This window comes from Schistocerca piceifrons, chromosome 2 (genome assembly GCF_021461385.2).
Source record: "Schistocerca piceifrons isolate TAMUIC-IGC-003096 chromosome 2, iqSchPice1.1, whole genome shotgun sequence".
NCBI classification, from domain to species: Eukaryota; Metazoa; Arthropoda; class Insecta; order Orthoptera; family Acrididae; genus Schistocerca; species Schistocerca piceifrons.
In genome coordinates, this window is record NC_060139.1 from 849,513,983 (window position 1) to 849,530,499 (window position 16,517).

The 16,517-nt window shown below is 36.6% G+C and overlaps 2 protein-coding genes across 2 annotated transcripts in view; one reads left to right on the forward strand and one right to left on the reverse strand.

Moving 5' to 3' along the window:
* Window positions 1-16,517, forward strand: part of LOC124773431 (2',3'-cyclic-nucleotide 3'-phosphodiesterase-like) — a 151,452-nt gene that overhangs the window by 94,211 nt on the left and 40,724 nt on the right. The window lies entirely within an intron of this gene.
* The window catches only part of LOC124773415 (mRNA (2'-O-methyladenosine-N(6)-)-methyltransferase), a 151,868-nt gene continuing 143,046 nt past the window's right edge, over window positions 7,696-16,517 (reverse strand). Inside the window, 2 exon segments of the mRNA XM_047249399.1 lie at window positions 7,696-8,570; window positions 14,752-15,021. Of these exon segments, the coding sequence (XP_047105355.1) occupies window positions 8,306-8,570; window positions 14,752-15,021 (535 nt within the window). The 3' untranslated portion in view covers window positions 7,696-8,305.

Consider the following 16,517-nt stretch of genomic DNA (forward strand, 5'->3'; position numbering starts at 1 on the left):
AATGTCTTCACAGCCATGATGGTTACAAAAGTTAATAAATCCTTCAAGAAGGCCAGCGGGGCTCTTATGTTAGGAAGAGCAACAAGTAGTTGTTAACATTGTCCTCAGGCAGTGAATGCGTGTCTTTTACTTCCAATTCGATGGTGAATGTAGTGGAATTAAGAGCAAAAGTTAAATTGATTGTAAATTGTGCTCTGGAGAAGTATGTGCCGAGTAAGTGAAATAGGTGTGGGAAAGACTCGATGTGTGAATCTAAAAATCCCGAGAAAAGAACAGAGATTGTTGAACTCTCGGTTAACAAAAAGAAGACAGAAATATTGACATTCAATAGTTATTAGAAAGTCTTGCATCAGTAAAAATGACAATGTGTGAAGCATTTAATTTCAGTCATCAAATGTTAGCAAACATCTTGCCAAGAATCTTAGAAAGATTAGTCCTATGTAAAATATCTATGCAAGGTAGAAGGCTTTCTCTTCAGTCATTCATAAGATTGTCTAGTGTGACAAAAGAATTCCCATACCTGCCAACTTTCAAAAACAGAAATCCAGAAGATCCCAAATTGCAAAAATTTAACACGTGCATGCGTCGCAAGGTGTTCAAACATAGTGAGAGAAGACTACACAGAAAGAGATTACAGATACTGTTGACACATATAACGTAGGCTACATTTTAAGATCACTATTTTTGAACTCTAAATTAGGTACTTACACAAGTTACTTGCTGATGAGTGTTCATTTTTCGTCACTTAACATTGGGAACGTTTACACACTACACAAAAAATGAGCTTTTCACCTCATGATCTTGCAAGCCACAATATGAGCAACACTTGAAAACTACTAAACTGAACATTTACTTACACTTATTTACAAAATTTTCTCAAGTTCACAGAACACTGGGTATATTCCCTTACAGGTTACAGAGGAGAGATGAAGATTAGTAGCTTTCTTTGCTTTCTTCAGAAATTCTGAAGGAAAACTATTCATGTAACATGGACCGCTGATTCTTGTTTTCAAAACAGAAATGGAACCCAGAGTTTCATTCAACACGGACTACCTAAACTGAATCAGATTCTTCTTCACCGAGCTGAACACACACTCACATTCAGCATTGTTGTGTGGTAAGAGTCAAAACATAAAGCATTAGCCTGGATAACCTATCATACTTAGGAACACCATCAGCTCCACGAATGCTCACCAAGCGAGTCCATTTGGTACCATCTGTCAAGTTCTCACTCTCAGCAGTAGCAAAGTGTTTACTGGATTTAACATGATTTATTAACTTATTTATTCAGTTCTTTCTCTGTAAGCAATGTTTATATCACACGAAAACATGGAACAGAATGTGAATGTTTCATCTTTCTGTGATCCCATAATACTTGGAAATTCAGCAGAATGTGCATCCCTGAAAGACTGATGATATCGTTTCTTAGTTGAACTCATCACAAAAACACTAAATCGCACAAAAATTTGTCACGCAATTGCACGAATACCAGAACATACAGCAAACACTGCATAAAAGCAAGCATAAACAAACCTTTCCTGCTAACATGCAGTCAAAGCACAAAGAGAATGAAACAATAACCTGTTGAGATGTGATTATCAATAGAACATTCAATTGACTTTAGCTGGCAGTGTTTCTAACACATACAGTTAATGACAAAATTGCCGCGATATTCTGGGAGAAGAGATTATCGACAGTATTATCAGTTGACTTTCCATTGAATTTCAAACAGTCGCATCTCAGAATAGCAGCTATTTATCGAAAGTCAGAACTGAAATGTGATATGAATGCAGTGGATGGGAAAAAGCCTGGGAGTTAAAAATCCAAAAAAAGACGATGTTCAACATGAAAACCGGAAGACTACCCAAAAATTGGGTAATATTCTGGGAAAACTGGTAAACTTGGCAGGTATGAATACCGCAAAAGGAAAGTTAGAGTTTTACGTTTTGCTTTTAAAAAATCGTTCATGCAGGAAGATCATACAGACATACTGTTGTTTGGTCGCTGCAGTAACTCCCATATGGACATATTGAAAAGTACCTGAAAGAGTTGAAATCAAATAAGCCACTAGGTCCATATGGTCTCCCAGTTTGGTATTGCGGTTTCCCAGTTTTGTTTTGCAGAGAATACTGTTTGACATTGGCCCCTTACTTGGCTTGCATTTATCACGAATCTCTCACCTAAGTGGAAGTCCCAAGTGAATGGAAAAAAAGTGCAGTGACTGCCAAATATATGCTGAAAGAATGGACCTGTAAAATTACAAATGAATATCCTTTCTGTTAATTTTTGGCAGAATTCATGAGCATATTCTAAGTTCAAATATGAATCTGCTTGAGAGGGAAAGCTTGTGTCCATAAATTAAACCAGATTTAGAAGGCATTGATATTGCGAAACTCAGCTTAGCCTACACTTGAACAATAGCCTGTTAATCATGGATGAAAGGAAACAGGCAGCTTCCGTACACCTTGGTCTCCGGAAAGCATACAACACAGTGCCACAGTGCAGACTGTTAACAGGGGTCTGAGCATATGGAAAAGATTCTCAGATATGTGAGTGGCTGGAAGACTTTTGAAGTAATAGAATCCAGTATGTCGTCCACAAAGGTGAGTGTTCATCACAAAGTTATTGTTAGGAGTGCCCAGGGGAGGTGAGAGGGCCACTGTTGTTCTCTATATACATAATCAATCTGAAAGAGAGGGTGAACACCAATGTGTGACTGGTGACTGTTTTCTGATAATGCTTTAGTGTGTGGGGAAAGTGTCGTGCGAATATAGGAGGCTACAGGAAGACCTGAACTGAGTTTCTATTTGGTGTGATGAATGGCAACTTACTCTAAATGTGGAAAAATGTAATTTAATGCAGATGAACCGTAAAAACAAGCCTATAGTGTCCAAATACTTGTTGCAGTCACATCAGTTAATATCTAGGTGTAATAATGTTGCATAGCAAAATGGAGGAGAACAAGCACATAAGGTTGGTTGGAGGGAAAGTGAATGGTCAGCTTCAGTTTATTGAGAAGGAGACTGCATAGAGAACACTTGTGTGACCCATTCTTTAGTACAGAAAGAGGGCTTGGAATCCCAGCAGCTTGGATTATAGGAAGACATCAAAGCTATTCAGAGGTGTTCAGCTAGATTTGGTACCAGTATGTTCATTTAACGGCAGGAGCCTTGCCGCAGTGGTAACACCGGTTCCCGTCAGATCATCGAATTTAAGCGCTGTTGGACTGGGATAGCATTTGGATGGGTGACCATCTAGTCTGCTGAGCACTGTTGGCAAGTGTTGTTGGACTGGGATGGCACTTAGATAGGTGACCATCCAGTGTGCTGAGCACTGTTGGCAAGCGCGGTGCACTCAGCCCTTGTGAGGCAAACTGAGGAACTACTTGATTGAGAAGTAGTTGCTCCGATCTTGTAAACTGACATACGTCCAGGAGAGCAATGTGTTGACCACATGCCCCTCCATATCTGTATACAGTGACGCCTGTGGGCTTAGGATGACACAGCGCCTAGTCGGTACCGTTAGGCCTTTATGGCCTGTTCGGGTGGAGTTTAGTTTTTTATATATAGTGAATGTTCAATTAATGTGCGAGTATTACAGAAATGTTCCGTGTACTCAAATGGGAAACACTGAAGGGAAGAAGATGTTCTTTTCGAAAAACACTGCTGGGAAGAATCTTTTGTGACAAACTGCAGAAAAATCCTACCGACACTGAAGATCGCCTTGCATAAGGACAATGAAGATGACAAGACAAGATACAAGAAATCAGGTCTCATACAGAATCATTTAGACATTTACTTTTATGTTGCCCCATTTGCAAGTGGACCAGGAAAGCGAATAATTAGCAGTGATACAGGCACCCTCCACCATGCACCATACGGTGGCTTGCAGAGTATATACATAGATGTAGATCTCTAACAGAATTACATTGCCGCTGATAAATCTTAAACTTTTTTTTCCTGTCAACCTAAATTTTAATTCCTTTCTTTCATATTCCTCCACAATTTCGTTTACTGCCTACTTAATGTACAGATTGCATAACTTTGCAGATAAGCTACTACACTGTCTCTCTCCCTTTTTAACTACTGCCTCTTTTTCATATCCTTCAAACCTTCTTGCACAAATTGTAGTTAACCTTTTGCTTTCTGTATTTTATTCCAAATAACTCCACAATGACACAGTGTGTGTTGCAGTCAACATTGTCAAAAACTTTTTCTGTATTATATAGTACTATAAAAATCCCACAGATCTTAGCCACAAACAAATCTTCTTGGCGGTATCATCCTCTTTCCCCCCAAAGTGTCCACTAACACCTGCTTCACTATAAAGCTTTATTTAGATCCTCCCAATTTTAAAATAGTTTCCTTGACCTCTGAAAACTTCCTCTCCAATGTCTCCTCACATTCTGCTACATTTTTGGAAATATACTTCATTTATTTACACCTCTCTCTGCTCACTGAATAAGGAAAAAGCTAGGATTAGTTCTTCCCCCTTGAAATGTGTGTGTGGGCAGTACTGTAATTTTGCCTCCTTAAGCTAATTACCAGCCAGCCATTCTATCCTTTTCTGTTATTTACACTTATGGCATTTGCAGACCATACTGTTGACATGCTTGCATAGCGATGAATGATGGTTCAATAATGATTTGTTAAGGTATGTATAATGCCAAGAACATCCCATTCCTAGTGTTTGTGATGAATAATAGTTTCTGTGCAAAAACTGAACTGAATATCAGCTTCATTTCCTGTGGGGTACTCCGAATTATGCTTGATTAGACTGAATTGAAAAAATAATGCACTTAATACCAAGATTTTGGATATTTTTATGTTATCATCCCAGTTTTAAAGTGGCCACTATATGGTCAGTACTATTGCTTTCATTATTTCCAGATGTGCAATAATTTTGAATGAATGTGGGTTGGGGTGAGAAGCTGTTCAATAACATTGAGATCAAAAACTTTTGGAATATATTGTGCCCCCAGAGAAATGTTGTACCTTTTGTGGGCATTACGACAATATCACATGCTTCGTTGAAGTAGAGTCTGTTGTTTACCCACTGAAATGAGTTCAAACCCAGAGAAAAAAAAAAAATCATTCATATGAGAATACATCTAAAGATACCAATCACTTCTGGCCTTATGTGTGTTGGGGTTATTAGAATATAAAAGCCAGAAAATTAAAAACTTATACTTCGGAGTTGTTTTTTACTAAATTTAAGAGCAAACAAAGATGTTAGGGTTATTAGAATATAAAAGCCAGAAAATTAAAAACTTATACTTCGGAGTTGTTTTTTACTAAATTTAAGAGCAAACAAAGGTGCACCCATCTCCAGTAATTTATCAAATATTGGACTATCAACACCTAAAAAGTTCTGAAAATCATTTATTTCATTTAATCTCAATGCTCTCAACAAGTTTTTGTGAGCAAATGCCTAAGTGTCAAAATTTTTCATTCAGTCTTTTTCTGCTTGTAGCAAAATAGAGCAATTACCACAAGAGGATTGACTGTCCAACATTTCACGCTAGAAAATATTACACAAAAAATTGTTGCACAATACTACTGTCCATATTTGGGCCACTTTAATGGAGCACATATTGAAGAATCAATGAGTGGTTCTTTCTTAAGTACTCAGTGATGTAACCAGATTTTTTTCAAGTTTTGATCCACATATGAAATTTTGATTTAAAATGGAGAACTGTAGTGGATTCTGAAGACAGTAGAATTCTGAGATAAGATTGCAGGTAGATGTCTTATTTAATGCTCTCTAAAGCAGATGTTTGCAACTTTTATACTTCCATTCTCCTGATACAGAAATGCAAGAAAGATTTAGTGTCATGCGTACAAGGGCAATGAAAATATAGACTCAAAAACTGATGAAGCTGTAGGTACACAGTTACTTTACTCCTCTCCTGGAGACTGTCGTCTTACTATCAAGTCAAAGTCCACCCATTCCCAAGATGGGGATAGGGGGTCAGGTAAAAGAAAGTAACTTATTGGTGAAACGAATGTCCTGGCCACATTGTACATCTCATCTATTATGGGATGAAGCAATCCTTTATGTGGTTCATTATATAGACTTTATTATAATTCCAGTTTTGGATCACAATATTTATTTGTAATCAGTTTATTAATTTCGGTTGGTAATGACCATCTTCAGACCTCTTAGGTCTGTTGCATTACATATATCATGCCATTACATGTGAAGGCACAGTCAAAATCGTAAGCCATTTCTGCTTCGTCAAACAAATAAAATTATCGTATGTAAAGAGCACCCAAGTGTGCATTCTGCACAGGAAGAGAGACTCATTGTATTGAGATGCATGTATTTTTGCTGCTTTGGGAGCATTTACAGTTTGTGTTGTTCATATTTCAGTACACCATAGTTTATAGGAGATACTTTTGAAGCTGTAAATGCAAGTAGGAAACTGCCCTGTATTTTACCTGTTGAGATGAGGGTGCTTTTTTATGTGTCAGCTCCATGTGAACATTAAACCACACTCACTCGAACACAGAGCTGCAATATGCACCTGTTCACATGATTTTATGGCATATTGTAACTGAAGATATTTTTAACAATCCAGGAAAAGACAGATCGCTACTTACTGTAAAGAATACACGTCAAGTTGCAGTCGGGCACAATTAAAAGACACTCACATATTGTTCCTGTCTGCAACTTGACATGTTCTTTACGGTAACCTGTCTTTTCCTACATTGTTGATAGTCCTGCCTGGAGTTTCTATTGTTCAATGGTATTTTTAGTGTTTTTATCCACACACAGCTTGTGCAGGCACCAAAGAATTTTATTTTATCCACAAAGCGTATGTACAGACTACAGAATGGCTCAAAATTTCAGACCTCTTTTACTCTTGCTACGGAAATACAAGAAGGATGTAGCAGTCTTCTTCATACCAGGACAATAGAAATATACCTATGAAAACCAATTAGGCTGAAAAATGCATTCTTTTTGTCACCCTTCTGAAATTGCAAGGGCAAATTTCTAACTTTCATAATGAAATAAATGGACACAGGGCTGTGACCCACTTTATATAATTATCAGACATTTACAGAATGACTATATTGAAGAAAAGAAAGAGGTATATGTTTGCATTATATATATTTGTGTTCTTAGAACAAATCTATCTTCTTTACACTTTAACATTTGTATCTTTTTACAACCAGTGTGGACATTTTTATATGTACAGATAAACATTTCCTATTTTAAAAAAAATATAAGTATAATGCTCACATTTGGAAAACAGGGTGTTCCCTACTTTAACTATTAAAATATGGACAGTTGCCTTCTAAGTGTCTTCTAATATACATCTTCACTTGTGGTGCATTTTATATCAGATCTCTCTTACTTTTACAGGAATTAATAACTATCAACATTTGCACAGTTCAGCAACCATTTTTAAAACACATTGTGCAAGGAAGGTATGTGGGTTAGTAGAAACATTGCATAAAATTCCTATGAGCAACATGTTAGATTATTCAACTATCTACTGAGAAATCTTCACTTTGTATACATATATAAAATAGATTCTGCTGTTCATTTTATCAGTAAATTTACAGAATCTATTTTACTAAAAAAAATATAATTTATTTTATTTACAGTAAAATATTTACATTTAAAATTCATAAAATTCTATATACATTAAGAAGATGAACAAGATCATCTAGATGTAACTGAATATAATACAAAGACTAGCACACATAAGAAGTCATGGATCAAGTGATCACAGAGTAATATAAAATTAACAAGGAAAAGATCACTTGGAAATAGAATTGTTCTGATTCATACACTTCACTAACAAAAAAAGAAAATATCAGTTAAATTTATCTTAGAACAGTTAGTTTCAAAGATCAGGTACATGTAAGATGTCTTATGACTTCAAGAAAAAAAAATCTGCTTAAAATTATTTAAAAATGCCATTATCACGTTTATGTTGCATTGACTACTTTAAAGGACGCAAACAAGAGATGATAAAAATACAGATGCTGCTGTTCATATTGAACAGTTATAGTACCAGTCCTGTGACTGATTGTAAATAAGCTTACGAATAATGTCTTTGATTTAAAAAAAAATCTGCTGACCGATGATAATGATATAAAATACATTAAAATCAACACTTATAAAAGAATTATGAAATTAGGTGTCCTTGCTAGAGATCAAAACTTACACATCACTGCTGATGACAGAAACAGGAAAACAAAAATTTTTCTGCATTAAGTCTGTCTTAGTGAGTTTCTTCATACACCCTAATGTGTATTGTCAATATCACATCCATATTCTGCAGTGCTAGGCGCTAAACAGGCCTCTGGTCTTGCACAACAATTGGAGGTTTGTCAGGTGTTTGTGGTGAGGGTACAGTTGTTGGCACTGGTTCAACCACATTATTTCTCTGTGGCGAAAGTAGTTCCTGACGATCCCTTTCCCTTTCTCGTCCTGGCCTGAATGCTTCCAATAACGATTCTACTCTCTCTTCCGTTGGACCCCATCGTTCGTAGCCAGCATTATTCTGTAGCCATACAACTAGTGTCCCATGTGGAGATCTGACATTCATGTCGCTCCTACAAAAGTAAATAATTCTGTTTTAAAACGGTATATATATTTATAGTTAGTAAATTCATTATCATACAAAATTAATGACAGAATGAGTAGGTTTTAAACATTTTCCCATTATTAACTTCTTTTTGTTTGTGACAACCATACAAAATCACACTATAAAGGTGTCAGGAAATAGTACTAAATTTTATTTGCAAAGATAACATGCGAGTAAATGCCCCACTACATTGGTATATATGTATTGGAGCTGAACATTAAGAGTGATAGAACTGTGAGAACTCACTACTTTTCACTGCAGGTGTTCGGCTATGTGTTATTCCATTAAAGGAAGTTTATATGAGATGGACAATTCATTAAGACAAGCATTTGGAGTAATATCTTATCCAATTGCCTCTCTTGGGCTAGACAAGCTGAATAACATGTTTTCAAACATTGTTGGGTGATGACAAATGGTTTTATGGGTCACCTTGCCATGATGAACTGTTGTTGCATAAACCAATTGTCTTAAGTGTAACTGCAAATAGTAATCCAAAATATTATGGCCATGGAAATGTTCTTTCCTACCAGTCTGACATGGTATGTATTATTTAGAGCTTGTAACTGATATACACTTAACCACCATCATGTATGAATCACCCACAGCTTTTTATTTACAGGAACAGCCCTTTAGCAGTTCTGGCATAGTGTCCTGAAAAATTTTGTTCGGTACTTGTAAGGTGTGCTGGGAAACCATACACCATCTGATCAAAAGTATCTGGAAACCTTTTAATGGACATTAATATGTGATGTGTCCCCCTTTAACCTTTATTGACAGCTTGGGTTCTGCTGAGGACACATCAAGTAAGGCGCCAGAATGTTTTTGGAGGAATGGCAGCCCATTTTTCCTCTAGAGAGAAAATGAGAGACAGTAGTAATGTTGGACACTGGGATCTGGAGTGAATTCGATGTTCTAACTTATCTCAGAGGGGTTCCAAGAATGTTATTGACCACAAACCAGTGCCTCAAATGCTCATTTACAGCTCAATGCATTGTCATGCTAAGTCATTGTCTCTGAACTGTTCTTCTACTGTTTACAGTACACTATGCTGAAAAATTTATTCATATCCTTCTGCATTAGTTGTTCTCTTAAGCACAATAAGGGGGCAACACCTAACCACGAAACCGCCCCCCTCCACACATACCATAACACCAACTCATCTGTACTTCACTATTGGCACTACACATGATCATGTTACCACAGGGTTCAACATCATTCATCACACCAAATCACTCAGTTCCAGTCATCATCTAGCCATTGGCAGTGCTCTTTACACCAGATCAACCATCATTTAGCACTGACTGCAGAAATGTATGGATTATGAGGGGCTGATTGACAATTATACCCCATTCTTTTTAACTCCCTACAAAGTCCTAACTGGACTGCTGGCAGTACTTTGGAATTCACTTCCGAACTCACTTCCTTCCATTGGTTCATGCAATTTGTTATGATCGCCCTCGGCAGTACTTGATGGTCCCTTGTCTGTGAGTGCATGGGGTCCTTGTCTTGGTTTAGCTGTGGCTGGGTTGTTCCTTCACAGTCCCACTTCATAATCACTTCACCAACAGTCAACTTGGGCAGCTTTAGAAGGATTGAAATGTCCCTCATGGATCTGTTACTCAGGTGACACCAAGAGACTAGTCACTGAACTCTTCTGCTTCCCTACTAACAACACAATACTTCTTGCCAGTCCAACACTGTGACATCCAGTGGTCAGTTCCTCATTACATAGGGGTGGCCAGATACTGCATGTACGTTAAGTGAGATGGTACTGTGGTAATACGTTGGACTAGCATGTAAGGTTGGCTGTTCAAACACCTGTCTGGACATCCAAAAATTTAGGTTTTTCCATGTTTTAAATAGATCACTTGAGAAAGGTGCCAGGATGGTTCTTTTGGAAAGGATGTGGCCACTTTTGTTCCACAGCCCAAGCTTATGTTCCATTGACTGGTCAGTGAACCTTAAGCTTCCTTTCATTTTAACATACAGACCTACCAGGGGTCACCTAGTATTCCTACTCACACATTAATAGCATAAGTATGGCTACTGAATATTGTGTGAAGTACTGTTCATGTGTTACTGTGATGTTGTTGTTGTTGTTGTGGTCTTCAGTCCTGAGACTGGTTTGATGCAGCTCTCCATGCTACTCTATCCTGTGCAAGCTTTTTCATCTCCCAGTACCTACTGCAACCTACATCCTTCTGAATCTGCTAGTGTATTCATCTCTTGGTCTCCCTCTACGATTTTTACCCTCCACGCTGCCCTCCAATACTAAATTGGTGATCCCTTGATGCCTCAGAACATGTCCTACCAACCGATCCCTTCTTCTGGTCAAGTTGTGCCACAAACTTCTCTTCTCCCCAATCCTATTCAATACTTCCTCATTAGTTATGTGATCTACCCATCTAATCTTCAGCATTCTTCTGTAGCACCACATTTCGAAAGCTTCTATTCTCTTCTTGTCCAAACTATTTATCGTCCATGTTTCACTTCCATACATGGCTACACTCCATACGAATACTTTCAGAAATGACTTCCTGACACTTAAATCAATACTGGATGTTAACAAATTTCTCTTCTTCAGAAACGCTTTCCTTGCCATTGCCAGCCTACATTTTATATCCTCTCTACTTTGACCATCATCAGTTATTTTGCTCCCCAAATAGCAAAACTCCTTTACTACTTTAAGTGCCTCATTTCCTAATCCAATTCCCTCAGCATCACCCGACTTAATTAGGCTACATTCCATTATCCTTGTTTTGCTTTTGTTGATGTTCATCTTATATCCTCCTTTCAAGACACTGTCCATTCCATTCAACTGCTCTTCCAAGTCCTTTGCTGTCTCGGACAGAATTACAATGTCATCGGCAAACCTCAAAGTTTTTATTTCTTCTCCATGAATTTTAATATGATGTGTTGTGCATAGATACTTGACATCAGCTTACAGAACATACTCTTCCTGGTAGGGCATAAGATCAAATCTTGGTCAATTATTTATGGTGCTGCCTGAAAATGCTTTTTGATGCATTCACACAGCACCACTGCCTCCATTTAAATGGCCTCATATGAAAACAATGTCTGCTTGCTCATAAGATGAATATCCATCATGAATAAATCAGGTACTCACAACTACAAATACAGTGAAAAAATGGTGTAAAATACGGGAAAATGCGAAATGTGGGGAATAATGTTTTAAGCTGTAAGAGGTAATATAGGATGCCCCCTTTCACTTTATGTGTGATATATGTACATAACAAGCATCAAAAGACTTGTCAGGGACATGTTTATAATCTAATGAAGGTTTGTTATCTAACAAAAACACTTATGTAACTGGAACTGATAACTGTCTGGGAAGTTGGAATATTTGACTCAGTTTCATATGTCATAATCGATGTTTTTTGGAAGCCTGCAGCTGTCACTCATTATTTAAATAATGAAATACTGCACTAGTTGCATATTTTTTAATGCTTAGCATGACACCTGTTTCGAGAATTTTTTCTCGTTGTCAAGTGCAAATATGTAAATTAGTATTATTTGTGGTAGTCTACATCTCTTGTACTGTAGTCGTTGTCTTGAGGTTACCAGGTACTGTGCCTCATTAGTTATGTAGAAACACACATACACACTGTTTGTTTGTGTAACATCACAAAAATACACACGTAAATACGAGAATAAATTCTCAAAACGTGTTTCTCAGCATGAATAAAATACGTAACGAGCATTGCGTTTAAACTAAAAACATTTGAGCTACAAAAAGTGAATGATGGTGTCAACTAGCACTCCAAGGGGCCATATGCCGAAACACGCTAAATATGGTTCGAGAAAGGTGTCGTGATTATCACAAAACTGCATTTGCGCAGTAGACACAGTGTGGAAATGGTTGTGATTGGCCATGATATCTTCATTCGATGAACCTAATTACTCCCATCAGCCACCACACCAAGTAGTGCTTGGTAGTGTAATATTTGTAAACACTACTGGACGGCCAACATCATGCCAGTGTCATTTTTTCTCCTCAAACATTTTTTCGTAATGCATAAATTGTGGGAAAATTATAAATATGATGACAAAATCTGGTGCAAATTAACATTGTGGGCATAGGAAATTTGACGGGACCGATAAAAAATGTCTTAAGCGGTGGGAAAACGTTAATTCCAGGAATGTTCAAGTGGAGTTATACTGTACCTCAACAAATATGTCAAATGTAAACATAGCAACACAGTAAGAGTGCTGAATCATCATTTTGATAAATATCAGTAATGTAACCCAATTTGTTTTTATTTGCTATAATCTTAGGTGATTAGCCTTTATCTTAAAACCTGCTAAAAGCAAACTTTCATTACTAACAAATGTTTCCATGGATACTTTTCTCGTCTCAAAGTTTGTAAAGACATTTTTGATATGCAGTTTGGACTTATGGTTTAAAATTGTCAAGTTCAAAAGGACAGAAATTTCCTGTCTCTTGAATTCAATCATATAAAAAGACCAGTCTGTGTATCTAACAGCAGCCATCTGTACCATTTATTGGTAAGATAACCAAAGCAACTGTTCATTGTTTAAACAATATTGGAATACTAATACATATTGTTAGTGCTTGCGCTATATGATCACTTGTTTGGATGATAAAATATTCTTTCACAAGTGTCTTGGTCTGCATTTCTGAGACTAAACAATCATCACGTAATTTTATTTTTTTAAATCTCTCACAAGGGAAGTCTTCAGGGGTGGAATCTACTTTTTTTTTAACAATCTGTAAGTAAGTATCACAACCTGCAGCCATTCAGCAAAAAAAAAAAAAGGGGGGGGGGGGCTGCCATTTGCAAGTAATCAATGAAAAAGAATTCTGTAGTGATGCACTACAGCCTTCCAGATTGGCGTTGTAGTGTGGTGTGGTGTTTAAGATCCTTTCCTCATATGTTGTAGGTTCAGATCCCAACAAATGCTTTTAATTTTTTATTTCTAATTCTTTGCTGCATAATTTTAATCATTGTGAATTGTGCTGGTTTCCGGGGTTTGTGAGTTGGGCTACTCTAATTTCAGGAACAACAACTAGCCAAAATTTACACAGTGCTGTGTGTCCAGAACTCGACGAAGGCACCGCGGACATTCCTGTGCTCGTAAAGAAGCTGAATCCATAGTTTTTGTTTGCCTGTCAATATTTAAACGTTTAAAATGCTGATGTATCAGTTAAAAACAAAGGAAAATATATTTTTGACACAAGTGCACACTTCCATTGTAACAAGTATATGTTTTTGGTTGTCTCAAATTCTTGTTTTGCTATGGACAAAGTTATGCAGATGAAAGAAGGGATTATAAATAAAATGAATTCAAGTAAAATAAAGAACAGAAATAATAATGTGGGCAAAAAATAAAACTGATGAAATTAAAACAGTAAAAATAATTAAAATCACAGTCACAAAGATTCCAAATTCAAACAAAGTGTGAGAACAAATTTAATACAGTGGTTAAAAAGACAGCAAAGAATTAAAAATAAAAATATAAACTAATCAAAATAACGATCAATGTTATTTTGAAAAGATTTAAAAATAAAAAATTTAAAAAGCACCTAATGGGATAGAAATCCACAACCTCTGTCATGTCAGGATAAGATATTAATCATTACACTACGTTGCTATTGCAAAAGCACTGTTTCTCGCCCCTGGGGACCTCCCCTTCTTAGAAAAAAACACAAATTATAATAAGATAATCAAATTCTAAAAATACACAGTATATTTGGCAATAAGCCTCAGATTAAGGTAACTTTCTGCTTTACACAGTTTGAAAAAGCTACAGAATAAGGGCACATATATACTGTCTTTCCATGTACTCAGAAGTAAAATTGAAATTTTGGATATCTGTCTCCCTGCGTGCTACTTCCAGGTAGAAATTAAAAGACAGATGATATTTAAAAACAGTCCATATGCTTAACACTTAGTTTTATATTTAACAGGATAGGTCTGGCTATGGAGGCAGGTGGCAAAGAAAGAAAGAAAACAATCACATGGTGTATCATTTTAATCACTAAGTCTCTATTACTTTTCATAGCTTTACATGCAGGATAAATGACACTATGTTTATACATTCATGCAGTTTATCATATAACAAAGAAAGCAATTTTTTTTTAATAATTCATGCAGTGAATAACTTACTTTGCTTTTATATGTTGTAGACCATTCCGATATTCATGTTCAAGAGCTGGTACGACTACTTGTTTCCTCTTAAAATGGCTTGCTTCAAGTTTAAGCAGTGCATTTGGTGCTGGCTCTCTGTATTCTGGGATAAATACGATAAAGGAAAGAGCTTCTGGGGATTCTGATAGAAGCCTTTCAAAATGATTCACCATTGCCTCCATTAACTCTTCACAGAAAGGAGGATTCGCTTCAAATGATCCACTGACAGGTTTGAAGTCTAATATTGGACTGAAATCAAAATGTTAAGATTAAATGTGCATCAGCCTGAAAGGTAGTCAGTTTACTTATATTTTCCTATGAGAAGGCCCAACAATTTATGTCTATTGCTCTTTAGCAAAGAATACAACCTTCTAGAGAATATATGTTCATTCTATGGAATGCTAATGACTGATATATATTTGTAGATAGATGTATATAGGGACTTACAAAAGTTACACATATTCGTCACACAAAGACCATTGTACACAAGAGTGGCACATTGTCAGCAGTGTGTTCTGGGTCTCCTGCAGAGAGAGTTCTGCTGCTGTCAGTGAATGAGTGAAACAATGTGGCAACTGGAAACATACTCTGAAGTTGAACTATGCGGGGCAGTACAATGCTTGTGGGGCAAACATTTAAATCGCACACAGATTCATCATGAAATTCTGGCAGTATACAAACTAAATGCAGTGTCACTTCCAGCAGAATTGAAATGGTCACACTAATTTGACAGGGGCCACACAAACACGAATGATGCTGATTGGAAAGGAAGGCCTGTTATACTGACATATGCAACAATATCCAGGCAATGAGATTCTGAAGCGATACAGATATTCACACAGCAATTCTTGTATAGCGGAGCGGAGTTCTATCGTTCAGGAATTGAATGAATGGTAGAACATTCCAACCATTGTTTGCATATACTTGGTGACCATATTGAAAAATAGTGCCATATCTGTGTTACTTTTAAGTGACTAAAAGTTACTTGGTATTCCATAATGTTAACTTTTGAAGATGCCTCATACTAACAGATGCTACAATTAAAAATTAAATTACTTTGAAATGTGATTAGTCCATAATGGTTGTTATTGTGTTGGGACAGTCGACTTTTGTCACCTGCAGATGCATAAAACAGTTGATACTTACCCCTAATTAAGAGGGTATGGATCAAAATAAAAAAATCTTGAAATTGTGAGTATGTAGCCACCTTCTTACGAATAGGTAATTCTCATGAATATCATTACAGCACTAAGGAGATTCTTTCATATCATATTTCCAGTGTATTGGCACTTAATAAAATGAACAATGGTTTAATGTAAAAAAATTACAGCACAAAACTGGAACTTTCTTTTTTGTCAAAACAGTAGTAGTAGCAATTTTTGAACAGCAAATCCTTCCCTAGATGGCATAACTTGAGCTAACTTCCTTCATATTTATGAAACTTCTTTGGCAATATCAGTTCCATAGATGTAGGGAGCTGTGCTGGAATTACCTAAGGTTCTACCAAAATGTTTTATCAGCTTGGTTCTTTCAATGTTATCAAGAAGTATATGCAGTCTACATTAACATTTGTGAAAATTACAACACCCACGAAGATGGATCCAAACTCAGAGGATGAATAGGACTGTGTATCAGCAACAAGAGATGAAGGAGATGATCTCGCACATTTACAGTTAGCTACATTCTCTTTTGTGTGGCTGAAAACAACACTGCTATGCCACATTCGACGTGGGAGGAGCTATCAG